Source organism: Macaca mulatta, chromosome 11, assembly GCF_049350105.2.
Source record: "Macaca mulatta isolate MMU2019108-1 chromosome 11, T2T-MMU8v2.0, whole genome shotgun sequence".
NCBI classification, from domain to species: Eukaryota; Metazoa; Chordata; class Mammalia; order Primates; family Cercopithecidae; genus Macaca; species Macaca mulatta.
In genome coordinates, this window is record NC_133416.1 from 133,918,633 (window position 1) to 133,946,152 (window position 27,520).

A 27,520-nucleotide genomic window follows, 5' to 3' on the forward strand; every position below is an offset into this window, starting at 1 on the left:
GCTGCAAGGCAAACAGTGCATAAGTCACAGAACCAAGGTCTTAACCAGGCCACTGTGTCCACAGTCTTACCTCCTACTTTACATTGCCTTTCATGAACTGGCTTCCCTTGAAGTCAGTACCTGAATGTTGTTTTTCTTTAACTCTGCTCTAGTAACTCACCAGATCTGTATGCCCTTCCCAAGTTACAAAACATTTTCAGCCACAGTTACACTATTTCATTTTCTCAATAAGCCTTTTGAAGGGTGAGATAGCAATATTACCCATTTGTGTGGAAACTAAAGTGCAGAGGGGTTGTTTTGTCTTAGAGAGTTCACAATGAAGCATGAGAGACACTCCTGCTATAACCTTCAATGGCTCACAACTGAATACAGGCTGATAAGCTCAACTTGGACCTACCTGAGCTGCCCTTTGATGACAGATGCATTATATTGCATCTGCAATATTTCTCAGTCAGAAAGACGATACGATTCTACGTGTCCAGCTTGTCTTGTGCACACCCCTTTTCTACTGTTTGAGTTCTCGAATGCAAAATGTTTGCTTCATTATTGTTTCAAGGATCTATCACAACATAATAAACAACTCCAAATTAGGAGCTTAAAGCAATCATTTATTTGCTCACCACTTTTGCAGCAGGAGTGCAGACAAGCTAGGACAAGAGGGGCTTTCTCTGCTCCACGGTGTTTGGATCCTTGGCTGGGATGTCACAAATCGTGGTGGCTCAACTGGGATCACACACCTCAGGCCTCCGTGGTCACTGGCAGCCGGGTTACTTGGGTCATCCCTATCCACATGACTTGTGTGAGCTTCCTCATGGCATGGCAGCCACAGAATGGCTCGAGTTTCTACACGGTGCCTGGCTTTCCCCAGAGAGAAAGCAAAAGCTGTTGGACCTCTTATAGACTGTGACTGGAATCATCATAGTGACCCGTTACCACCGTCTCTTGTTCAAGGTAAGTTACAGCGCTAGCCCAGATACAAGGGGAAGAGAAATTGACTCCCTTTCTTGATGGTTTGAGTGTAATGTGCGTAGAAAGAGGAACAATATTTATGATAACCGTCTCTGGAAACTATCATAACAACTAGATCTCTTATTTAAAAATTAATATAAGCATTTGATTAAAAAATTCAAATCGTGTAGATATATCTACTGCATCCAATGCTAAGAGATCTTTGGGATTTATGCACTGTGCATTTGATTGCTTATAGAGAGAGAAGATGTGGGTTTTTTGGGTTTTTTTTTTTTTTTGCCCAAATAGAAACATACTGTACATGCTCTTCCACACTTTACTTTTATATGGGGGCAGGATATAGGTCTGATTAATTTTTGCATATCTGCCATAGTGCCCAGTCTATTTGTGGAAATGTGTTTTTTATTAATGTTTTCCAAAGGTATTAAAACGGGGGGCACAAACTCCAGTGCCCATAGCAGCCTCACAAGTGACATAAATGAGTGTCAGAAACCAGGCTAAGGCAACTGGGAGTGGTGGGGACTGTGGTGTCCTGAAGATCTAATGCTGCCTCTAATGCAAGCAGCTGCTACTCTGCTCCTGGCCTTTGCTGCTATGCAGAAACACAGGCCCAGCATTGCCCATCTTCTAAACTTTTAAGAGTAGCCTGAAATCCAGGACCCTGCTATAAAACCCCCTGAACTTTGACTGTTGAAAACCAATTTTAAAAGCAATGATGCGTAGGCCAAGAAAACATACCTATAGGCTGTATTCAGCCTTGAGCCCACCAGTTTACACCTTCTGCAATGTTCTCATTGAGGAACCCCAATGGGTACCGTGACTCTCTCCTTCTAAGCTCTCTTTCCTAGATTTCATCTTCCCACATATGGGCAATGTTAGAGGCACTTCTGCCTCATTTTATAAAATTTGCCCATTTTCTACCAGGCCTTAAAGAGAAGAAGAGATGGAGTTAAGTGAGAAAAATATGGCTATGTGAGGAGTAAGTGAATATTACAAAAGTAAGTATCCTCTGGGCTTGAAGAAAGAACGAAGCAGACAATTATTCAAGTGACTCCTCTGTCTAAACTGGCCTTGGGTAAGAAAATCTGCCCATAGGCTGCTCTGTATTTTTCTTCTCTGGGTGGCCTAGCAGCTTACCTGGCCCAGGTGATGACTTGCAGGGACCACACTTTAGCTGGGCAAAGCACAGCTTTTCCGGGTTGCTATGCACAATTTCAGATGAACCTTCAAAGTCTTCCCAGGATGATTCATCTTGAAACAATTTCAGACGCCATTTATTATTTCTAGGAGCTTTAGAATGCCTTCAGATCCATTGATGGGAACACTGACTCCAGAACACGGTCATCTGAGGTGTCTTTAAACCGAAAATTTCATTGTTATCTCAGTTAGGACACACTTTTTCAGAAAGCACGATCTGTTGCCAAGAATAACAGGATTTCACATTGCAGAGTGAATTCAGAGGATCCACATCTAGGAGCCTTCGGATGTCTGATTATTGGGCCATCCTGTCTGGCTGCATAAGATGCATCCATGATATTTATTTGGTGCCCAGAATATTCCAGGATTGTCCTAGTTGCCTATACGTATTTGTTCTAATTTTATTGGTGTGTAAAGGAGCCGTTGCCATCTTTCTACTTGCAGATGAGATTGAAAGTTGTTTCAGCTCAGATCCGAACTAAACACTTTTTATGAACCAAAAGTTCCCACCCATGGGGCTTAAGAGTTGCATTGACTTAATTACTTTTAGCCTAATGAAAACCGTGTCATTTTCTACTGGATTGATCGATTCTGTATTCTTTAAAAATTGTTTTTGGTGCGACACAACTATCTGAACTATGTCTAGCTCTGTTTATACTCTAACTTGGAGGAATTCTGGGAGCCACATCATAGCTAAAGGTGTGAATCTTCACTAATCAAAATGGGCGGAATTTTCTGTAAAGATGTAAACTGGCTTGAATGGGTCCAGTTATTGCTCCTGAATCCTAACTGCAGTGAGTGGAGGGCAGGGCAGTGTACTACGTAAGAGGGTGGGCCTTGAAAACTAGATATCCCTGGGTGCTAGCCCTATGTCGAAACTCACTCTTGTGCAGATTTGGACAAATATTTATTTCTGCACTTTAGTTTCTTGATCTGTAAAATGAATATGATAATAATTATGTTTGCTTATAGTGTAAACCTCTTCAATGACTAGAAGCAGTGAGAGACTTAGTATAAGTACTCAACACATGCTAAATGTCTCAGAAGTCATCTTAGAACATTAGTGTAATGTAATTTTTATAGTTTGATTTTAAATTCACAAATAGTCATTGTATATATTTATGGCATACAATGTGATGTTTTGATACCTGTATACATGGCAGAATGATCCAATTGGCAACTTAGCATATCATCACCTCAAATATGTATCATTTCTTTGTTATATGAACATTATGTGTTTTTGAACTAAGTGAAACGGAGACTGTTTGGAAAGCCATAGAAAGTAGCCACCTTCTTTTTATCCTCATACCAAAGAAAAGCCAGCCACTTGCTAACCAGCCCACTTATTTCACCTTATAGTAAATTGAATCTGGAACCCTGAATCATTCTATGACATTTTCCAAAATCTAGTGAAAGGCTGGGCACCGTGGGTCACAACTGTAATCTCAGCACTTCAGGAGGTCAAGGCACCTGAGGTCAGGAGTTCGAGACCAGCCTGGCCAACATGGTGAAACCCTGTCTCTACTAAAAATACAAAAATGAGCTGGGCATAGTGGTGCGTGCCTGTAATCCCAGCTACTCGGGAGGCTGAGGCAGGAGAATAGTATGGACCCGGGAGGCAGAGGTCGCGGTGAGCTGAGATCCCGCCATTGCACTCCAGCCTGGGTGACTACAGTGAAACACCATCTCAAAATAATAATAATAATAATAATAATTAAAATCTAGTGAGAAAGGAAACTCAAGGAAGTCCTGGCTTCACGATTTTGCTTTGTTATTCCTAAACACTGCCTCACCCGCTGTAGTGTGGGAGCTGAGTTGTCAAGGGGAAAGCCGATGAAATTGCTCTAAGTTGTCATCTCTCCAGGCATTGTTCTGTAAGAACTGTCACCGCTAACAGAAGAGGCCACCGTCCTGCAGTGGGAATACCAGGGCACTGTCAAGATATCCAACTTTGACTTCACATGCCACCCAGAGAGACAACTGCTCACTTTCAGAGCAGGAGCAGGAGGCCAGCGGAGAGCGTGAGTGTAACATCTGCACAGCGAGAAGTCCAGGAGAAGCAAAAATGAGATCCAGGCTGGAGCGGCTGTGCTGGAGTAACTGTTCCGGCGCGTGTTGGGGAGGGTCCTCCAAAAAGACTTTTACCTCAACTGAATGGGAAGTAATAGAAAATAGAAGCAAGAGACTGTCACTTTATAATAGGTTCTGTTATGACCTCCTACAACAACATGTTAGAAATTAGATACAGATAGACATATAGTTAGATAACTAGATAAAGAGACAGATTTGAGGTAGATATACTTATGGATATAGATATCAATATCACAGATAAACATGTTCTTTATTTTTATATTGTCAATGTTTTTGTTGCTGGAAAAAGGGGTCCCTATGATCCAGACCTCAAGAGCGGGTTCCTTGGCCTCACACAGAAAGGGATTCATGGCAAGTCATGATCGGCAAGGAATGTGTGTTGCAAGTTTAAAGATGGAGTTAATTTTAAAATGGTGACACCTGGCTCTCTTAGGCTCCTGCTTTTCTAACATTTCTATGTATAAACCTAATCTTCCTTGCTAGATCACAACCTCCAATGATCTGTTTTTCATCTGCAGTTGTCCCAAGCGCCAGCTTATTCTGCGAGTGTCTCATGGTCATGGAAAACTGATAAAGCAGAGCATGAGAGACTCAATGGATAAGAAATTATAAAGAATCACTAAGTTTGCATGGGTGCTTTGATTGTGACCTATCGAGGAAGGGAGTGGAGAGGGTGTGTGGGAGGGAGGACAGCAGACATACAGACACGCTTCATTTGCCTCCCACTGGGAATTGTGCCTGAGACTTATGGAGAGACTGGCTGTTGGCAGAAGCTGAAAGAGTTGATTTAACAAATGGTTCTCTGAGGCCTGATGCACTTGCTGAATTGTTTTGGGGTCACTGTTGCATTAGGATAGGGGCTTTTTTCCTTTTTTTTTTTTTTTTTTGGTCAAATGTTGTGTTTCATGTTTCAACCGAGACTTTGGGAAACCATGACTACTTGAAACCCTGAAGGACTGCAGTGTTCAGAGAGGGAGGGAATAAAACCCTCTGGAAACCTCTGGAATTAGTGGCTGGGAACTAGCCCTCAGGTTGTTCTATGGACAGCCGATGTCCTGGACAGAGCCAGAGCCTAAGAACATGGGAGGTTTTTTCGTTGTCATTTTTGTTTCTGTTCTGAGACAGGGTCTCGCTCTGACACCCAGGCTGGAGTGCAATGGCATGATCTCGGCTCATTGCAATCTCTACCTCCTAGGTTTTAGTGATTCTCACGCCTCAGCCTCCTGAGTAGCTGGGATTACAGGCGCCCACCACCACGCCCGGCTAATTTTTATTTTTTATAAAAATGGGGTTTCACCATGTTAGCTAGGCTGGTCTCAAACCCCTGACCTCAAGTGATCCACCTGCCTTGGCCTCCCAAAGTGCTGGGATTACAGAGCCACTGTGCCTAGCCGGCATGGGCTGTTTTTAAATGTCTGTGTTTCCACAATGAACCGGTGAGACTTTGAAGGCCTTATATGACCAGGACTGGACACAAGTCAACCAGAATAATTTGCAGACACGCAAGCTGTTTGTATGCAGTGGATCAATAGCAACCTGTTACAGTTTTCCATCTGTCTTTCAGGAAATGTCCTATCTCCAATACTACTGTGAAATTCTAGAGCATAAGAAGAGAATAAAGTCTTGATGTAAGGTTTGGTTGGCAGGCAGAGCTCCACCCCACCACCTCCTTGGTGACAGAGACCCACTCGTGAGAAGGGTACTATCTCTTCCCTGGTGTTAGTGTTACCTAGTGTAATGCCTACATGACAAAACTGAATTTCTACCCAATCCTAACTCTGTTACTCTTTAAGGATGCCTGCAATAAAATGTTCCCTTGGTAACCAGACCAGCTGAAACTGGTTAGAGCCAAGAAAGCCAACCAAATGACTTCCAGAAGACCTCAGGCTTCATTATCATCTCATTTCCATTCTAAAAATACCTAGAGCAACGGGAAATATTGGGCACTTCATCAGGCGACTTCAGGTGTATTTCTAGAGATTGTCCAGGTGAGTCAAAGAGCAAATGCCATGAAGTAGCCTCAGCCCTTCGGGTCATGAGCAACCATTTTTGAAATAATATTACATAGTTGTCAGAGTTTGAGCTGGGCAAGGGATCAGCCTTTTCTCCAACTTCACAATCAGATTAAGAGGAAACAAAGCGTTAGGACAAATTCTGCCATACACGTATTTGATAATTAACACGTATTATCGATCAGGAACATAGCGGTCCATACATTCTGTAAACTGTACGATACCCAGATCCTGTATCCTTGTAAGTGATCCAACCACACATTCTGTGATGGTCTCTCAGGTTGCAATAACAAAATGACACAGCCTGGATGGATTAAACAACAGAAAGGTATTTCTCACAGTTGTGGAGGCTGGAGGTCAAAGACGAAGGTGTGGTGCTGGCTGGCTCAGTTTCTTCTGAGGTCCCTCTCCTTGGCGTGCAGATGCTGCCTTCGCAGTGTCCCTGCTTGGTCTTTTTTCAGTGTGCACATCTCTCATGTCTCTTCCTCTTCTCCTAGGAACACAAATCAAACTGGATTAGGCTCAATTTTTACGACCTCAGTTAATCTTCATTAGTCCTTTAAAGGCCCTATATCCAAGTACAGCCACATTGGAGGTTCAGACTTCAAAACATGAGGCTTGGCCTGGTGGCTCACGTCTCTAATCCCAGCATTTTGGGAGGCCAAGGCAGGTGGATCACCTGAGGTCAGGAGTTCGAGACCAGCCTGGCCAACATAGTGAAACCCCGTTTCTACTAAAAATACAAAAATTAGCTGGGTGTGGCGACACATGCCTGCAATCCTAGCTACTTGGGAGGCTAAGGCCAGAGACTCACTTGAACCTGGGAGGTGGAGGTTCCAATGAAGGGAGACCACCTTGCTGCACTCCAGCCTGGGCAACAGAGCAAAACTCCATCTCAAACAACAACAACAAAACAAAGACTTCAACACATGAGTCCTGGGGAACACAATTCAGTCCCTAACACATGCCCTAAAAGAGCCCCATGAGACAGCTATGACAACGTTCTAAAAGAAGAAATCTGTCACAGTTGGCATCTGGCAACCAGAATTTGCCATCTCAGTGACTGGATGGAGTGTGGTTTAGGCATTTGACTTCATGTGTACTCCCTACAAGTACAGAGTATGTGGCTTATGAGACCGTGAGACCTTGTTTTGCAGGTGTGGAGAGTGACTGATTCAGTTTATTCCATCTGCCTTTCTCGTCAATGAAAGCCCATTTTCTACATCCATGTTGCTAGAGAACACACCACTAAACTTTCCAAGGAAAAAGCACTTCTAGACAAATTACACTAGCTAGTGAGACCTCCAGTGTTGAGCAGACATAGAAAATGACAGCTGACAGGCTTTAGTGAGAACTTCTGGAGTGTGCACTTTCTGATTAGGCATTTGCTAATCAATGCAGGAATGTGAGTGTTTGATTACTGAAACTGCTACCCCTAGGAGGTGAATTAAAACTAATTACCTTCATAAAAGCAGAGAGTATAAGGATGGTTGCCAGGGGCTGCAGGGAGAGGAAAATAGGGAGATATTAGTCAAAGGGTGCAAAATCTCACTTATGCAGGATAAGTAAGTTCTGGAGATCTATGTACTGCATTGTGACCATAGGTAATAATGCTGTATTATAGACTAGAAATTTGCTAAGGATTGAAATATTAAATGCTCTCACTAAACACATACACACACACACACACACACAATGGTAATTATGTGAGATGGGATATGTTAAACAGCTCGATTGTTGTAATTACTCCACAATGTATATGTATATCCAAACATCATATTGTACACCTTAATTGTCTACAATTTTATTTATCAGTTGTAACTGGATAAAGATGGAAATTTAAATAAAATATATACTCTTTTATATCACATCGACAGAACTAAAGAAGAAAAGAGATTTCCAACATCATGACGTGAATTGTTTTCTGATGATGTCTAAATCTCCTCGCAATTCTAACATCAGTTCCACTTTCCTTGAGAAAAGTAAACCAGAATCTTTGTTTGGCTGTAATGTTTCTGACAGTCTGAAAAAGAAGGGACTATCTTATTAGTAGCATCCAGAATTTTAGTTTTGCATATTAAGAAAGGCCCTGAACACCCTAATCTCTCTTTTTATGTGGATTATGGACCCAGGGAATTTGATACCTATTCTGAGAATTTATGTAAAATCGAGTAATTTCAGTTAGGTCTTTAAATTGAACGATAGTGTCAACACTAGCTCTTTCCCCCTAGTAAAATAAACAAAGGAATATTTAAAGAAGGAGGATGCTTTTGTGGTAGGAGTTTTCAAGAAATTACTTTAGGCAGGCCGGGCGCGGTGGCTCACGCCTGTAATCCCAGCACTTTGGGAGGCCAAGACGGGCGGATCACGAGGTCAGGAGATCAAGACCATCCTGGCTAACACGGTGAAACCCCGTCTCTACTAAAAAAATACAAAAAACTAGCCGGGCGAGGTGGCGGGCGCCTGTAGTCCCAGCTACTCCGGAGGCTGAGGCAGGAGAATGGCCTAAACCCGGGAGGCGGGGCTTGCAGTGAGCTGAGATCCGGTCACTGCACTCCAGCCTGGGCCACACAGCCAGACTCCGTCTCAAAAAAAAAAAAAAAAAAAAAGAAATTACTTTAGGCAAATAGAGAGAAAAAGGGGTCCTTGGGAAATTTTCATTTTTAAAGAGAGAAAAAGGGGTCCTTGGGAAATTTTCATTTTTAAAGACGTTTCTTGTCTAGCTGGAAAGCCGCAGCTCTTACAGCCAAACAGGCAACCTTTGATATGCAAATACCATCCATTAGAAACTAGGTCCACCCAAACATGGGGAATCCCTCTGCCTTCTAGCCCTTGCCCCACGTGTTCCTGGCAACGTGGCCACCCCACCCATCCCCGAGTGTGTGGAACATCATGGCGGCCTGCATTTGCATATTAAAAGACTAGGGTGGGAGCATCAGTGTTTTCCAGCGCCACGTAAATGACGTACGTGGTCAAATCAATCTCCTAAGCAAATCAGATACCACCTCCTCCAGCCTCTACATATACCTGGCGGGTATCCATCCCACTTGGGGTTTCCTCTTTTGGCTTTGGAGACCCCCCTGTCTGTCTCTGAACAGAGGAGCTTCTTCCTTTTGTCTTCTCCCTTCCTTCTTGCCTATGAACCTCTCTGCTCCTTAAAACTACTCCACGTGAGTCTGTGTCGTTTTTTTCTAATTTGACTTGAGATGAAGAACCTGGTGTTCCTCCACGAATCGGAGCTGTATCATTTTCACGGGCTGGTAACAAGAATAGAGAGCCATCCACAGCCACAAGACGCAGAACCTCTTCTGGCAAAACGGTCCTGCCTCACCCAGAGGTAATTAGTGGCTATCAGGGCAGACAATTGTTATTGATGTTGTTCATGTCCCAACTCATTTGTTGGGCTCACAGAACCAAATTTTCTTTATATTTAGTTATTTTTATTACCTGGGAATTTTAATGAGGTTTTTCCTTCTGACCAATTAGAGCATCAAAAACCCACCGTCTTCCCTGCTGCTGTCATTAGGAACCAGGAGGCACATGACTGGGGCTTCTCCAGTCCTCTTCACTCCATCCCTCTGAACATGGTGGCCACAGTTAAGTGTTGGGATTTTGAATAGGTTGAGCTGATTATTATGAATTTTCAAGAGGTGGAGCTGATTATGTGTGAGTTCTGGGTCTCCTAAGAAATTATCAGATAAAGATACTACATTTTTTCCTCAGGTATCAGTAATATATGGATCATAGAAGCCTGAGATGGTGAGTGGAATCTGAAAATGAAATCTAACATTTACCAAAGACACAGAGAAGGAGAAAGAGACTGGATTCATTATTCCGGCCCCTGAGTCTAGTCTGTCAGTTCTACTCTTGGGCTTCGTAGTTCTATTCATCAGTGAATTCTTCTGCTTTGTTGAAAGCAGATTGAGCAGGGCTTCCAGAAACCTGCACCCTAAGGAGCATCAGCTGGTACAGAGAACCTGGCCCAACCCACCGCTGTGTTTGACTGTGAATGAGAGGAGGCACACGGAGAGGGCAGCCCACCAGGCAGGTGTGTCTCACATCACTGAGGAGCCCTTTTCATTCAAAGATGATCAGCTTATAAAACACCAGTGATGGGAGGTCCCAGGCAGGTCCCCCAGGACCTACAGCAGGGGCCAGCCAAGAATGGCCAGCCGTCTCTCTACTGGGTCAGAAAGAAATAACGAAAGGGGCTGAACTTGGCCGTGTGAGCTGTCAGCATGGACGCCAGACCAGACCAAAATCCAGATTCCGACGGCTGCTCCCTATAGCAGTGGAAACCCCAAACACAGAGAAGACAAAGCAACAGAGCAACTTCCTTACCCAGACCACCGGCAGCCCCATCCTTCTCCATCCCTCAGGTTGCTTGGTTACTGGACATTGGCTTTGACTATGCTCCATTTGAGAAAGTTAGAATGAAAATTTGGGTAAATGGTGAAGGAATTCAAGGAAAAGAAATGCACCCACCATGTTTACATTACAATACCAAGCTGGACCAGACATTTTCTCATTCAAGGATGAACGTGTTACTGGGGGGTCCTTGTTCCCAGAGCTCCCAACATGGTGGCGGCCACTTCCAAGATGGCGGCAAGCCTTGTGTTCTCTGACCTGGGGTTCTTGGCCTCACAGATTCCAAGGAATGGAATCTTGGGCCGTGCAGTGAGTGTTACAGCTCTATGAGAAGCCGTGGGTCATGGAAGAGAACCATGAAACCCACTAACTAGTGTTTAGTTCGATTAGGACGAACCCGGGCACTTGGCCGTGCGGGAACAATGGCGAGCCTTTACCCTGACTGGGAGCGGCAATGGGCACCTCGCTGGATCAGGAACACAGCGGACACCCTGCTGGATCCAGAGGGGTGGAAGTCAGCCGCGGCTATGCAATGGCGGCCAGCAGCAGTGGTGGACAGCGAGCAAAAGCTCCGTTCGAGCCATAACAAACACAGACCAGAAAAGTGCAGTTGCAAGATTTAATAGAGTGAAAACAGAGCTCCCATACAAAGGGAGGGGACCCCAAGGGGGTCGCGGTTGCCAGCTGGAATGCCTGGGTTTATGTCCGGATCATTGTCCCTCCTGCTGTGCTCTCAGGCAGTAGACAATTGGCTATTTCTTTACCTCCTGTTTTTGCCTAATTCGCATTTTAGTGAAGTTGTTGGAACCGAACTGTCGATTCCCTCCTGGGCAGGGGTCGCCACGAAGGATCACCGACACGAAATTCACAGCAGAGAGTTATTTATTACTAGCGCGCTAGGGTCCCAAGCTCTAAGTTGGCCCTGGGACCCCGAGTGCTTGTTACAGGTTGTTTATATAGGCAAACACAAGTTCAAACACAGCTTAAGGCGCGAAATTCAAACAAAGCTTTAGGCGCGTGGTAATTGGGTCTAGCTATGGCCTGAGCAAGGTGTCTTGTTCTAATTGGTTAGAGCAGGACCTTATGAGGTTTTTTCTTGGAGTTGCTGATTCCGGGAACTTCGAGGCAGGGTGGGACCCCCGGAATTGGCAGGGTGGGACCCCATGAGGTTGTTTCCCGGAATCGGCAGGGTGGGACCCTATCGGGGTGGGACCCTATCGAGGCAGGGTGGGACCCTATCCAGAGCCACCTGGTGTTAATTTTTTCTATATGGGGCCTAGTTTCTAAATTTTATGAGGCCTAGTTTCAAAGTCTCTTTACTATCTGATTGGTCGGGTGTGAGCTAAGTTGTAAGCCCCGTGTTTAAAGGTGGAAGGGTCACCTTCCCAGCTAGGCTTAGGGATTCTTAGTCGGCCTAGGAAATCCAGCTAGTCCTGTCTCTCAGATGGATGTGGGCCGTCAGAAACTTTCACCGACATGATAGGAAGGAAAATATGCAGCCTTAAGATGCAATGGGAGATGTTTTAACAAGGATTTTTACTAAAGGAAACTTCTTTTTTCCTTTTGTGTAAAATTTCTGTGAACCCAGAAAATCTGAGACAGGTCTCAGTTAATTTACACAGTTTATTTTGCCAAGGTTGAAGACACGCTGGTGACAGCCTCAGGAGGCCCTGATGACCTGTACCCAAGGTGGTCCGGGCACAGCTTGGTTTTACACATTTTAGGGAGACATGAGCTGTCAATCAACATATGTAAGAAGTACATTAGATCCATCCAGAAAGACAGAGACAACTCAAAGCAAGCTTCCCCCTCCCCCACTGAGAGCTTTCAGGTCACAGGTAGGTGAGAGACAAATGGTTGCATTCTTTTGGGTTTCTGAGAAGTTTTTCCAAAGGAGGCAATCAGATATGCATCTATTTCTGTGAGCAGAGGGGTGACTTTGAATAGAATGGGAGGCAGGTTTGCCTTAAGGAGTTCCCAGCTTGAAAAGGCCCAAGATATTTTCCTTTAGCATTGCTTAGACAGCCAAGACTCTATACCTACAAATAGGCTGGCCCTGTGGGGAGAGGTAAGAGAGTTTTCATTCTTTTCACTGAGGCACCTGAGCAGCTTAGCTGTAAATATCATCTTTGGCCCACATCTATTTTGGAACTGTAGGAATTAAGGAGAAGAACCTGGGAAAAAATTTAAGAAGCTGAAAACAGTAAGTTGAGTGACAGTACTCCATTTCTCCAGCCTCCTGTGTGTATTACTAAAGCAAAAGGTTGAGGTAGATGAAAGCATTCACTCTGGCCCAGAAACTCTCGTTCTTGTGACAGTGAATAAGTCTCATGAGATCTATAGAGAGAGTTTTATAAAGGGGGGTTCCCCTGCACATGCTTTCTCTTGCCTGCTGCCATGTAAGACATGCCTTTCGCCTTCTGCCATGATTGTGAGGCCTCCCCAGCCACGTGGAACTGTGAGTCCATTATCCTCTTTTTCTTTAAAAATTACCCAGTCTTGGGTATGTCTTTATTAGCAGCATGAGAAGAGACTAATACATCCTCTCCACCTCCTCTGCTGGCTGATTTTTCACCAATATCCTGTCTTGAAGGCTTCACAAAGCATAAAATCGATTCTTCCAAAGGCATGGGTTATATATACCATATAGTTAAGAGAAAAGAGAAGGTAGGGAGGAGAGTGTTTTCTCAAAAATTAGCACATCTCAGAAAACACGTGTAAGAAATGGATACAGAGATACCCAGAACATCTGCAGTGAAGCTTGTTTAGAAAGTTAATCAGGAAAGTTCTCCATGGAAAGAATTTCTGGAGTCAGGCAGGCATTTTTTTTTCCTCCCTATAATTGTGCCTCTTATTCCAGAGACAAATGGAATTTTTCTTTGGGGTTCTAAGGCCGAGGTGAACTCCATGCCTTAGGATCAGGCATTGCCATTAACGTCAGCAGCAAAGACGGATTTCTTATTAATGCTTCCATAAATATTTAAAATTCAGAAGTCAGACAACTAAGACGACCCTTAAAAAATCTCCATGCTGTCAAGCTAGCACTTAGACATTTTTCCTCTTTGGTTACCATCGTGAAAAAAAAAAAAATCTCAAAATAGCTACACCGGCGGAGTGCGATGGCTCACGCCTGTAATCCCAGCACTCAAAATATCAATAATTAACATTGAAAATGGATTCCAGAAGTCAACTTCTGATTATTAAGGTGGCTTATTTAGCTGGCTTATTTCATCCTGGTGTACCCTTTCTCCCATTTTCTTTTTCTTCTTTTTTCTTTTCCTGCTCTCTTCAAGGCCGGCCACAATGCTCAGTCATAATCGGGAACTGTTTTTTGTGTGTGTACGTTAATCCTTTTCTGTGCAACCGCACTTAAGTCCTTGGCAGCTAATTAGCAATTCAGATGCAGACCACCTCTAACGAGCTCAGCATGGAACAGGTGCTCCATGAATATGAACTGTTATTACATACATATGCATGCTTTAAGAAATAGCCAGCTCTTGACCTGCATGGTGCCTCACGCCTGTAATCCCAGCACTTTGGGAGGCCTCAGGCTGTGGGGATCGCCTGAGGTTGGGAGTTTGAGACCAGCCTAGCCAACATGTTGAAATCCAGTCTCTACTAAAAATACAAAAAAAAAGAAAAAGAAAAAGAAAAAAATAGCCAGGTGTGGTGGTGCATGCCTGTAGTCCCAGCTACTTAGGAGGCTAGAGCAGGAGAATCACTTGAACCCGGGAGGTGGAGGTTGCAGTGAGCTGAGATCACAGACTGGGTAACAGAAAAATAAATGAATAAATAAAAATAAATGAATAAATAAATAAAAAAGAAATAGCCAGTTTTAGTAAGAAAGTGGAACTTGTTCTTTCCCTGAAATCATTGTTGGTTATTCTCTGATGAAGAAATGTTGAAATTCAAAACATGGTTCACAGAAATCATAGTAAAACAAATACAACTGCAATTCACCCCACTCAAATGGACATTTGAGGAGTTGAGAATAATGCTGATGAGTTTCACAGGGCAAATTGTGAGCTCACATATTCTAAAATGTCCAGTATGTTAGTTATTTGTTTCTGACATTGGCTTGAAAGTAATAATGCCTCATTTTCAGTATTTCTCTATATTCCGTTTGCCACATGCACTGCCTTTCTCAAGAGGCTGTGTAGTGTAGTGCAGTGACTTTCCAGATCTGCCATTTACTGTCTGAGGGATCCTGGATAAAGCATACAGATCTTCTAAGCCTGGTTTTAAGAACTAGAGCAGCACCGGCCAGGCTCGGTGGCTCACGCCTGTAATCCCAGCACTTTGAGAGGCTGAGATGGGCGGATCACAAGGTTGATAGATTGAGACCATCCTGCCTAACATGATGAAACCCTGTCTCTACTAAAAATACAAAAATTAGCCGGGCGTGGTGGCTTGTGCCTGTAGTCCCAGCTACTCCGGAGGCTGAGGCAGGAGAATTGCTTGAACCAGGGAGGTGGAGGTTGCCATGAGCTGAGATTGCACCATTGCACTCCAGCCTGGGTGACAGAGTGAGACTCCGTCTCAAAAATAAATAAATAAAATAAAGAACTAGAACAGCACCTATTCGCAGGGTGAAACACACAAAGCACGGTGCCTATCCAGAGCCCACAGTTATGAGGCCCTGTTACTATTCTTCATGATAGTCGTCTCACCAGCTTATCTTTTAACCATGCTCAGAAACAAGTTGCCAGCTCTTTAGCGTGGTGGCAGTACCCTCCGTGCTAACACCTGCCCATTTATCCATGAGTAGGTGTGACTCTTCTATTTTCCTAGTTACTCCTTTGAATCCCAAAATTTGGTACCATTCAGGTACTGCCTGTGGCCATGCCATTCCATGCCTTGTCTGGAAGCCACTCCTACTGTTGTCTTTGGGATACTGTTACTCATCTTACAAGGCCTCAATCAAGAATCTTAGGATGTCGTTGGTGCCTACCTGCCCAGGGCAGAGACCACTAACCCCTTCTGAGAGCTGCCACAATGCTGCTTTCTAACATGTCTACGCTAGCTCCTCACAGTGTGCTCTGATGGTTGGGTGACAGCTCTGTTCCTCATAGTGAATGGGTGCCATCTGCAAGGGGTATGCACATTCCCTTCTTGTCCTTGGATCCTTAGCAATCAGCAGTATCTGCCTGCCTCTGGTAGAAACTCAGAGGCTTATTGAGTGGACTTACATTGACATCTAATATTCTCCAACTTTCTGTTTGATCCTACTCCAAGGCTTTTTCCTCTTTTTTCTTGGCAGTGTTAGAAATGCTTGTTTCCTGATGTTGCAAAGAAGTAGCATTTGAACATAAATAGAATTTTCTTAGCAAGACTGTTTTCTTACTTTCTGCAGAAAGAGTATACTCGCCAGCAATTTTGCCACGAGAGGACACTGAACACAGGAGACAGCGTCATTTATAACCTGACGCGTCCACCCTGCTGCTGTGTCCATTTTCCATTGGCTGGAACGGGACCTCACATTCTGTGTTTGTCCCGATTGGCTAGTAACTTAGAACTTTTTAAAAGAGGCAAAGGCAGAGGAGAACAAAGGAGGGCGGAAGTAACTTGTGGAATGCTGAGAAAGGTAAAAACACCTCCAAATAAGGCAGAGGAACAGGCTACGACCTAATGCTTGCTTGGTCCAGTGTAAGTATGCCAGGGGAAATATTTAGGCTAAATTGTGGGAGCTAAGAACGTAAAGTACACTGATTTCTTTATTACGGCTGGCAGATATTTAAGAATGTTAGCACAGATCTTTGAATAAAGTTTGCTTCTAAGAGAAGTTACTATTTATTCCTAGTTAGATGGGGAGGAAAGTCTCTTTGAAGAGGAACCTCTACTTTAGTTTTTACAGCAGCGTGCACCCCATCCTTCCTCTGACCCCATGGAGGAACCTGGCCCAACCTGGACAGTCTTAGCTGCCTATTCCCCCAGGATAGATTCGGGATAGGCATGGAAACCGGTCCAGGCCTGAGACTCTCTCTAGATTTTTAAAGTTTAAAATTGGAGTGAAAGCCTTGCCACCAGAGACAAAGGCTGGAGAGAGAGATGGGTGCCGTTTAACCTTGTGGAGAAGACTTTGCTGTGGGAACAGAGGAGTCTAAACCAAGACCAGACAAGCTGAGATCAGCAGGAAGGAAGAGGAAGGCACTGGCTTCGTTCTAGTCCTTGGGACTCAGGTCCCTGCCTTCCCCACCTCCACCCCCAACACCCAGCCTCCCAGAAACAGCTCCAGACAACTTCTGCTCTTGGTTGGTTCCTGCTGCAATTCTGTCCTTAAGATGAAAAAGAAAAATCCTAAATGATAGGATAAAACTCAGCCAACAACTTTCAGTGTTAACAATCTTCAAGGCATTGTTCTTTATTACTATTTTCTTTATACTGCCTCCAGATCATGTATTTACTAAATCTCTCCTCCCCTGAGCCCCACTGCTCATAAAAGCTGAACCTACGATGTGGATCCAGCAGCAGTCTTTTCAATGCAGGGTAATTTTCTATTCACCAAGTTGACCCCCTTGTCACAATCTGAAGCCTGAAAGTAAAATGTAAAAAGTATTTGAAACTGACTTGTAGGAAGCTGAGGGAGACATTAATATACATCAGACTTCTTAATATCTTCAAAATGTTTTAAGGGGGATTTTCTGTGTAATAAGCCAGAGGGATTATGTTTTTATTGTAAAGAGGAATTAGATGAATGAAAGCATTTACACGAATGCTTTGAACTTTAAACAACATGTGTTCAGTAAGCTGAAGTCATATCATAGTTGTATTTTTTAAAGAAAGTGATTCACACAGTATTTTGTAAGTATTGGTTAATAGGAGGAATGGAAACACAAGAAAATCACTAGTAATAGGTACACTGAAGATGCACTTTATGGGATATCATTAAAATGCAATTATTCTGTCTCCCTGAGCCCTTAAATTTTCTCCAATGAGTTAATCCTTCCTGTAAATGGATGAAAATTTCAGCTAGCCCAGGACTTTCCACCCCCTCTCTTAGGGTCAGTAGTAGTCCCGTGTTCCCCTAAAAGTTGCAAACAGTCTAAATTAGAATAATCGATTCAAAATATCACGGAAAATTTCAAATACAATTCTACATTAAATTATTTCCTTTCCCAGCTCAAGCTGGAAGACTTAGGTGGGAAATGGTGGGAAAAATTGCTCTTCTCTCTCCCCTCTCTTCTTTCCAGGGTTTCTAATCTTTCCAGGGTTGGGGAGGGGAAGGGGAAGGAAAGGGAAGAAAGGACACAAACGAGATACGAGAGATTGTGACATACTGTCTCAGCTGGCTTGAGGTCTCTGGTCTGCTGGAAGTTTCAGTCTGATTCATTCTCCGAGCTCCTGGAAGGTACCCTGTCGGGCACTCAGATGGCGATGCCCCTGAGCTATGCATAGTGTGCTTCTGCAGATCCCTCCTGAACCTCCACAACTGCTTTTCTTTGTTCATCCACCCCACTCTGACTCTGCCCAGGCCGCATTGCCCTCCAAGGGTGCCCTTTCAATGGCTCCAGTCCGGTTCTCAGCATGGCTAGAGGACCACAGAGCTCTGATTGCCTGGCTTAACTCCCAGCCTTGTCTATTTTTTATGCGTAATTATCAATAGCAAACATGCTCATATTCAAACACATCTCTCTTTGGACAATAAATGCCAAATGTCACAGTCAGCTCAGGACTTACCCATTTCTGGTGCACAGGACATGAAGCTTCGTTCCTCCAGTGCCTTCTGAGAGCCCAGGTCCCTTGTAGGATTAGAAGCACCTCCCAGCTCTGATATCCAACAGGAAACAGCCCTTTCTGAGCCTCACACATTCTAAGCAGGACTCAGATCCCAGACCACAGTGCCCATGAGTTTCAAGATTGCCTTTAAACACAAAGATGTCTTTTCACCAAGCTCTGTCCAAAGACATTTTTTCTTGCTTACTTCTCTTGACACTTCTCTGTTCTAGAAAAGGGTGAGATCCTTTAAGCATTAAAGAACCACTTTTCAAAGGCTTTGTTTGAAAATCTGCCTTTTGATTTTGTACCTGATTTTGGAATTCTTGATGCTTTAAAAAAAACTTAGATGTTAATACCTTGCCTCACATGGTTTTGTAGCATGAAAGGATAATTAAAGCACCAGCATTAAAACTCAATCCTTAGCAAGGTGTTGTCTATGATCTCCTTAATCTTCACAACAAGATCATCTAGGATTGTCTGCTGAGGTCAGCAGTGGAACCCAATGGAGTCAACCCTGCAGGCAAGAAGGAACACGTGTGGCTTCTCCAGTATGCCGGATTCATGATAAGGACTGGACAGCTTCTTACCTATCTGTGTGTTGTTTTCTCTTTCATTAAATGTTTGGTCTAACTCAGTGACTTTCAACACTTTGAGAGGCATAGTTATTACTTAAAAGGATTATATATACAAATACATGCATACTCTATAATTTACAGTTGATTTAAAGGAATTTCAAGAGGAATTTTGACCTCAAATAATTTTCCTCATATAAACTAAATGTGGAAATGAGATATGTATTTAACATATAATTACATTTTGCCAGATGTATGAAATCTTCTGTGAAAATATTCTAAAATAAATGAAATGCCATCCCTTCATTTGTACTAAAATGTATTTTAGTCTGATGAGAGTGACGATTATACAGACTGATGATTCAAAGGACTATGATTTTTACAATTATAATATTAAAAGCAAATATCTATCAAGCTATGATAATACATCAATTTTCTAACTTATTTGTCTATATGAGCTCACTTTTTAATAACTAGTTTTTGCTTTATTCTACAGTTTGCGGACAACTCCAAACTCCACACTTGTGTTTTCTCTTCTGCCTTTGTTATTCTTTAAATATCTACATTAACAGAGGCTATTTCTCCCCAAAGATACCATTTTTCCCAATAGCACATGCAGGTGGACCCTCACGTGGCACACACAGGCCCTCCTGGCCCTCCAGCACTGGTACCTGGGCTCTACCATTTGACTGCACCCATGTCTGTCTGTGCTGGGGCTCTGTCCTGGTCGTGTCACCCCTGAGGTGTCCTTAGGGCACAGGGATGCCAAAGAGCCCCGTGTGATCTGTCAACTCTGAGTAAACTCAAGAGGCTCCTTGGGGTTCTGAGCTGAGGGCCAAGGCAGCCCATGTCTGAGCTTCATTACAAAGAAAAGTGGCAATCAATGGGCAATGGCCATTAGTAGTTTTTGGAAGGTGGATCTAGGGGGACAAACCCAGAAAGGGACGAAGCACATGGTCCATCCCTGCCTTAGATGGCTGCTTTTCTATCAGGCTGCACTGTCTCACTGGCCAGGTGGCCGAGGAGGCCGTTGGAGGACCACAAAGCTGCAAGTGGCTTTCCTGGGGCCTGCAGGGAATAGCTGGAGGACGCTTGGAAGGGCACCTACATTGGGTCTCACAGGAGTCTGCACCCTGCAGGTCACGCTGGCATTAGCCCCTCATCCTCTGCAGTTCATCTCATCCCGACGAAGACAGCTGGCTGGCCTCAGAGGGTGAGACACAGCTTGAGGGTAAAAACGTTTTTACAAGACATGGACACAAAAGTGGCCTTTACTTCTGGAGAAGCTTTGAAAACTTCCCATTTACACGAAAAGGTGTACTTTCTGTGTGCCACCAAGAAACCTAAACTGAGTAAGAGGACTGTTTCACTTTAATCAAGTTCCAGAATGAGGGTGCCCAGCTCTGAGAAGCACTGTCGCAGGAGGAGATTCGAGGGTGCATGCAAAGCAATGTTTCTAGAAAATACCAAAGGAAACAGACATAACTCCAATGTGGACTCCTGCTTCCCAAAGCTGCTGCTCCATCCCCAGGGCAGAGGCCACATCGTCCAGCTGGCTGCCGGAACCTCGTCATGCTCCTGGAGTGTGTGCAGCAGGTGTCAGCTGGAGTTCCACGCTCTGCCTGGAGGTTTTGGATGCTTTCTTCAGGATCCTCTCCATTTGTTCTGCGGATTCTTGAAGGCCACCTGGGCTGGGGACCACTTGTCCTGGCCACACTGCTTCTGCTCCTTAATCTTTTTGCTCATTCCATCACTTCCTTGAGTTTCACCTTGTCTTGGTCTTTCTTTTTCTTCTTCTGCTTGGTGATGCTGAGCTCTGCGATGCTTTTAAGCTTCAAGGGTCCTTTTTGGGTCTGCTTGTGGGCCACCATGACATCGGCCTGCAGTTCTCTGGGTAGACTATGTATTAACTCACTTAATCCTCCTAACAACATTATGGGGTAAGTGCTATTATGCTCTCTATTTGTATAGGTGAGAAAACAGTACTACAGAAAGTGAGCACCTTGCCCAAAGTTATGCAGAAAGTGAAAAAAAAAAAGAATTCTAACCCAGACAAGTAAGTTCTGTAAGCAAATGCAGCTAATAGAGATACCAACCAGGTGTTCAAAGGGTTCTAGTTACTTCTGGAAGTGAGGTGAGGCTGTGTAATAGCTAAGAGGTAAACCTGGTTCTCCAGGGTAGAGACAAGAGGCAACAAGAGAAGGGATTCTGCAAAGAAACCAGCAATAGGTGGGGAACACGCAGATGGAGAGCAGCCATGAGTTTACCTAGGTTGAATTTGGAAAATCTGTGCATAGAAAGATGCAAGCCCCACTGGGCTCAGTGGCTCTCACCTGTAATCCCAGCATTTTGGGAGGCCGAGGAAGGCGGATCACATGAGCCCAGGAGTTTGAGACCAGCCTGGGCAACATGGTGAGAACCCATATCTACAAAAGCTACAAAAATTAGCTGGGCATGGTGGCATGCACCTATGGTTCCAGCTACTTGGGAGGCTGAGGTGGAAGAATTGCTTGAACCCAGGAGGTGGAGGTTGCAGAGGGCCATGATCATGCCACCGTACTCTAGCCTGAGCAATAGAGTGAGACCCTGTCTCAAGAGAAAGGGAGAAAGAGAAAGAGGAAAGAAGAAAGAAAGAAAGAAAGAAAGAAAGAAAGAAAGAAAGAAAGAAAGAAAGAAAGAAAGAAAGAAAGAAAGAAAGAGAAAGAGAAAGAAAGAGAGAGAGAGGGAGGGAGGGAGGGAAGGAATGAGAAAGAAGGAAAAAAGAAAGGAAGGAAGGAAAGAAAGAAAAGAAAGAGAAAGAAAGAAGAAAGAAGAAAGAGAAAGAAGAAACAAAGAAAAGAAAGAAAGAAGGAAAGAAAGGTGGAAGGGAGGGAGGGAAGGAAGGAAGGAGAAAGAAGGAAGGAAGGAAGGAAAGAAGGAAGGAAGGAAGGAAAGAAGGAAAGAAGGAAAGAAAGAAGGAAAGAAGGAAAGAAAGAAGGAAAGAAAGAAAGAGAAAAGAAAGAAAGAAAGAAAGAAAGAAAGAAAGAAAGAAAGAAAGAAAGAAAGAAAGAAAAAGAAAGAATCATGCAGCTCTTTATTCTCCAGACATTCAGTGAGCACTTAGTGTGTCATATGCAGGAGTTTAGGTTGAGGATCCTGGGCAATGACACAGACAAGACAGAGTCTCCTCCTTCATTGAGCTTGTATGAGTGGGGCAGACAACAAACAAATCATCCAGATCATTTCAGATAGCGATGAGTGTTTGGAGAGCACTAAGCAGAATGATCTGAGGTTGCAACGGGCATTGCAATGCCTGCTGGGCTCCTTACCCCTCAGGACCTTTCCACCAGCTGCTCTCGAAGGCTGAAAAACCTTTGCCCTGTTGCTGCAGGGCCAGATTCTTTTCATGCAGGATTCCTTTAGTTAAACTGTCACCTTGTCAAAGAGGTCTGATGCCGACTAAAAGTTCTCTGTTACTGGATGTGCAGAGAGAAACCCATTGTGGCTGTAGGGATGGACGAAGGAGAAGGGCACGAAGTGGACAGCAGAAGCAGGAGCTGTCACACAGGCCCGGCCCATCGTGGTGGAGAGTTTCGATTTCATTCTAAGCAAAACGGGAAGTCATGTTGCTTTTAAGCACAAGAACAACATGATTTAATTTATGCTTTAAATTAACCACTTTGCCTGCCCAGTTTCTCAACTAGATAGTCAGATAGATATATAGATATATAGGTTGGTAGGTAGGCAGGTAGATAGATAGACAGACAGAAAGACAGACAGACAGATGATATGTAGGTAGATAGGTAAATAGATAGAGAGATGAATAGGTAGGAAGGCAGATAGATACATACATACATACATAGACAGGTATATAGGTAGGCAGGTAGATAGAGAGATGTATAGGTAGATAGATGTATAGGTAGGTATGTAGGTAGGTAGGTAGATAGATAGATGTATAGGTAGGCATTGACAGATAGATACATAGATAGATAGATAGATAGATAGATAGATAGATAGATAGATAGATAGATAGATGTATGCACAGTTGCATGAACAGATGGACAGGGATGGAGGGATAGATAGATAGATAGATAGATAGATAGATAGATAGATAGATAGATAATTTATGGATATAGATACCTATCTGTCTCTCTCTAGCTAGAGATAAAATAGACAAGTGGTGTGATGCATCAGTAGCATTGAAAGACACCTCGAATGTGGCCTTACTTCGAGGTGATGGAATTTCTTTTTAAGCTCAGCTTCTACTTCCCTTCTGAGGAAGTTCATACCAGGGAGCTGCTACAACAGATGCGACTTTAAACTCTAATATCCCAATAATGCAAACACACTGATCAACTCAGCAGGATTTAAGGTGAGATCTCTCCTCAAGAAGAATTATGAGAAACATTTTAAATTCTTTAGCCATCAATTTCACTGCCAGTCAAACCCCCTCCTCAGAGGTGGAAAAAATGCCCAGCAGGTAAGTTTTGAAGTGGTGAAACTGCACTATTTCTATATTTACGAGCAAACCACATTTGAAAGCATGTTTTTTGTTTTTTTGTTTTTTTGTTTTTTTGGCTCCAAAATCCTTTTTTGGCTCTGTCCACCACGGAGGACATAACAGGATTTTTAAAGTGGAGAACCGAAAAACTTACATAGATGGAGAAATACAGATTTAGATACAGATGTAAAATATATAAAGTAGATATATCTGTAGAATACACAAACACAAATATGAATGAAGGTATAAATATAGAAAAGGTATGAATGTAGATATAGAAGACAGATATAGGAGAGATAGGCAGGTAAATTGATAGATGATAGATGATAGATGATAGAAGATAGATAGATAGATAGATAGATAGATAGATAGATAGATAGATAGACAGATAGATAGATATGAATGCATAGAAGAGACATAAATGTAGATATAGAATGGATGTCATTTTTGTGCTTACGAGCCCAGCCATTCACCTGCCCCTTTATCTGCCCCCAAAAGAGCAATACTGGGGAGTATACAAATATTATAAATAAAGCAGATAAAAGTAGAAGGATGTTAAAGTCTCAGAGACAATCACCAACTGCTAAAAGATTCTCAATGGAAAAAAAAAATCTTAAAACAAAAAGCTGTGTTTTGCATTAAATTAACTGGTTTAATTAGCCTGAAAGATTTACAAACCTCACCCACCTGTCTTAGAAAGAATACTCCATAGAGATACTTGGTTACTACCTGGTTCCAACTCATTTTCCTGGGTCAGAAATTGATTTCTAATTTTAAGAATTGACTTCTCTATTGCAAGGTCCATGTCACATTAATTTATGCTGCAACTTGTAGAGATTTCTTCTCCGTGGCACATCAGCCATTTGGACTCTTTTTTTCAGAGAGGAGCCTGCAAACCAAGAAAGAGATGCGTAAGTGTTCCTGGCATTTTACACCAATTATCTTGCAAACATTTTGCTGTTTGTGTTCTGGGTGTGTTGTTATCTGCTTGGATAGTTTAAAAAGTATTAGTAGAAAGCATATGTATTTCTAACAAGGACCCAAATGTCAAGCCTTGAGGTAAATGTGTACAAAATTGTGTATTTTTAAGGCACTATCATACTTATTAAGTATAGATCTGTGGCTTGCTGGAAAAAAAAGTTCATAGATATCCAGTTCTCTAAATTGTCCTCATAGGAATGTCCACTGGATGAGTACAGAATGTTCTAAAGTATAGAAATTAGACGACAAAACTTGATAGAGAACCTCAGATTAAGAGAATACTCAGAAAATGCAAAGGGGAAGAAAGCGCTATTAGAAGTGATGTGAGGCAGGCTTTAAAGGGAAATTTTTCTGGAAGAAAATCCATGCTCTGGAAGTCAGAGGGTGTAACTGAAGATGAAATAGTCATTTGGAGAAAATCAGGATTAGAGAATGCTATTATTTGTTTAGACAATATTTATCTATTTATTTTTTCTATTGATTTGATTGAATTCAGGAGATAAATATTGATTTTTTGACATGCATTCTGTCAGTGTAGACACTGACGCTTAAAGAGACAAGGTCTTGCTTAAAGTCTCACAGATAGTAAGAGGCACAGAAGAAATCTCACCTCGATTTGTTTGATCTCCATGCCTAGGTCTCATCCGCTGAGCAGTACCTCCTCCCGATTCAGCACATCCCTGGTGCCGACTTTTTGCATGTGTTCACTTTGAGGATGCATTGTGGGCCTGCAAGAAATGTAAAGGTGTAGTGTCTGCTCTTCAGCATCTTACAGTCAGGTTCGGGGTCAAAAGCCCAGAAAGGTACAGACCCTGAAAACAGGTATCAAATAATGCCAAAGTGAGATTCCAAAGCAGGGTTTTTATGAGCACACCATAGAATGTCTTAATATTCAGGGCTTTAGGAAATGAATCATATGCATAAACATCTTAGTCTAAAATAAACTCCTTTTCAGACCCAAGAATAAAGACTTTGCTATTTCTGTCAATAGAAATTAATCCATATCTGTCTGAGAATTCAGAAGCCGGTGAAGCATTGAATTTGCAATAATAGGGAGCTCTTATAAATCACCAACTGTCATTAATCACCACTAATTCTTTGCTATTTATATCTTTATTTCAAAGGGTGAATGCATTTTAAAGTAGTATAATGTGTTTTATTCTATATCTAGAATATGATTTTTATGCTTCCCTTAAGATATCTTTACTTTTCACATTAACTGTAGAAAACTGATAGCTCATCAGATCTAGTAAATTATTTTATGTATAATTTTATACATAAAATGTATAATTATTTTATGTATTTTGTGTATAAAATGGTATCTAGTAGGTGTTTCATCCATGTCTGTTGAAGAAATTTATTCAACAAAGTTTTCTTGTTCACCCTCTACGTACTAGGCACTCTTATACACATTGGAGATACGGCAAAAAATAAATAACAAAGTTCCTGAGAGTTGATAATATGGTGGAAGGGGCTATAAACAATGAATTATCAGGTTGTGATGACTGTGCCGATGTCTATAAAACAAGGCAAGGACAATAGAGAGTGAGGGCAGTGCTTGCACTTGATTTGGTTGACACACGGAACGCCTGTCTCCCAGGTGATGTTTGCACACCTGAAGAACATGAGTGAGAAAGGCGTGGGTCATCTGGGGAAAGTAACTTTCTGCAGAGGGAATAGCAAGTGAAAAAGTCCTAAGGAAGGAGGATGCTTAGTGTGCTTGAGGAGCAGAAAAGAGGCCAGCAAAGGAAGAAAGAGGGAAGGAAGAATGAAGGAGACGCCGATTGCAACCTTGTACATTTGTATAGAATGCGATGGTCGGTTTGCTCCTGAAGCCTCTCTTCAGGAGTGAGGAGGGAGAGTGATGGCACATCTGAAAAACCTTTCCTACATCCCTTGGGATGTCTTTACCCCTTCTGGCTTTTGAATTATATCACTTAGGACACATTGATTGCAAGACATGGCACACCTAACAAACAGGTTAATGATAGTTATGGTTACTGGGTACTTAAGAGTAAATGCAAAGTCAGGTCAATGCAAGTTGCGTCCACAGATCTCTGGCGTCATCAGGAAACCAGACTTTCCTTTTCAGTCGGGGTATTTTGGGATCCTGGCTTTCTACTCATTCTTGTCTCTTCAGGGCCAAAGGTGGCTGCCGAAATTCCAGATATCATGTCCACACATGAAAACTTCCAATCTATAGTGAGAGCAGCACAAAAATATTTTCGTTGTGCAGTTCTCTCTCTCTCTTTTTCTGGACATGGTCTCGCTCTCCGACCCAGGATGGAGTGTGCAATGATGCAAGCATAGCTCATGACAACCTCAAACTCCAGGGCTCAAGCAATCTTCCTGCCTTAGTTTCCCAAGTAGCTGGGACCACAGGCATGCACCACCATGCCCACTTAACTGTTTTGGTGTTTCTTCTGTAGAGACAGGGGCCTCACTATGTTGCCCAGGATGGTATCAAACTCCTGAGCTCAAGCGATCCTTCTGCCTCTGGCTCCCGAAGTGCGGGGGTTACAGACAGGAGCCACCATGACCAGTCATCTCTCTCTTTTTAAAGAGAGACAACTGTTTCCCAGAAGTAGCTGGCAGACCTTCTTTTATTCTTTTATTACTTTTTGGTAAGTCAGCCAAGAGAAAAATGGCAAATAAAATGGTATTCCACTGATCAGTTTATTGCAGTTATAATTTATTGCGTTAACCCATAATTCAGGCCCTTACATTGTGTCTAGTACTTTTCGAATCACTTTATATGTCATGTTATTTATTTCACACTATGGCACCTTTAGGTAGGAGATATTACTATCCCAATTTTGCAGGTGACAAAACTGAAACACAAGGAGTTTAAATAGCTTACTCATAACAGAAGAAAGTAGATAAAACTCAGGACGTCTGTCTCCAGATGAGGGTGCCACAGAGGGTATCAACTCCCTTTAGGAACAGAGTTCAGTGATCAATGGGATAGAAGCATCTACATTCATTTCATAGAGGCCACATTTCCAAGAAAAAATAACATATAAGGCAATATGTTAGCCCAAATAATCAGTAGAAAAGGAGAAAACCTTATTCTTTATAACATTAACATTACAAGATATTAATTAACCTTGCTAAAATACTTTGGAAAATTATTA

The 27,520-nt window shown here is 42.8% G+C and overlaps 1 protein-coding gene across 1 annotated transcript; it reads left to right on the top strand.

Moving 5' to 3' along the window:
* The first annotated feature begins 830 nt into the window (after positions 1-830).
* LOC106992490 (uncharacterized) lies at positions 831-25,254 on the top strand. The gene is given in 6 exon segments (XM_077953111.1): positions 831-951; positions 6,183-6,245; positions 9,524-9,606; positions 19,940-20,056; positions 20,058-20,138; positions 25,024-25,254. Coding segments are annotated over 6 exon segments (579 nt in total). The 3' UTR covers positions 25,138-25,254.
* The last annotated feature ends 2,266 nt before the right edge of the window (positions 25,255-27,520 follow it).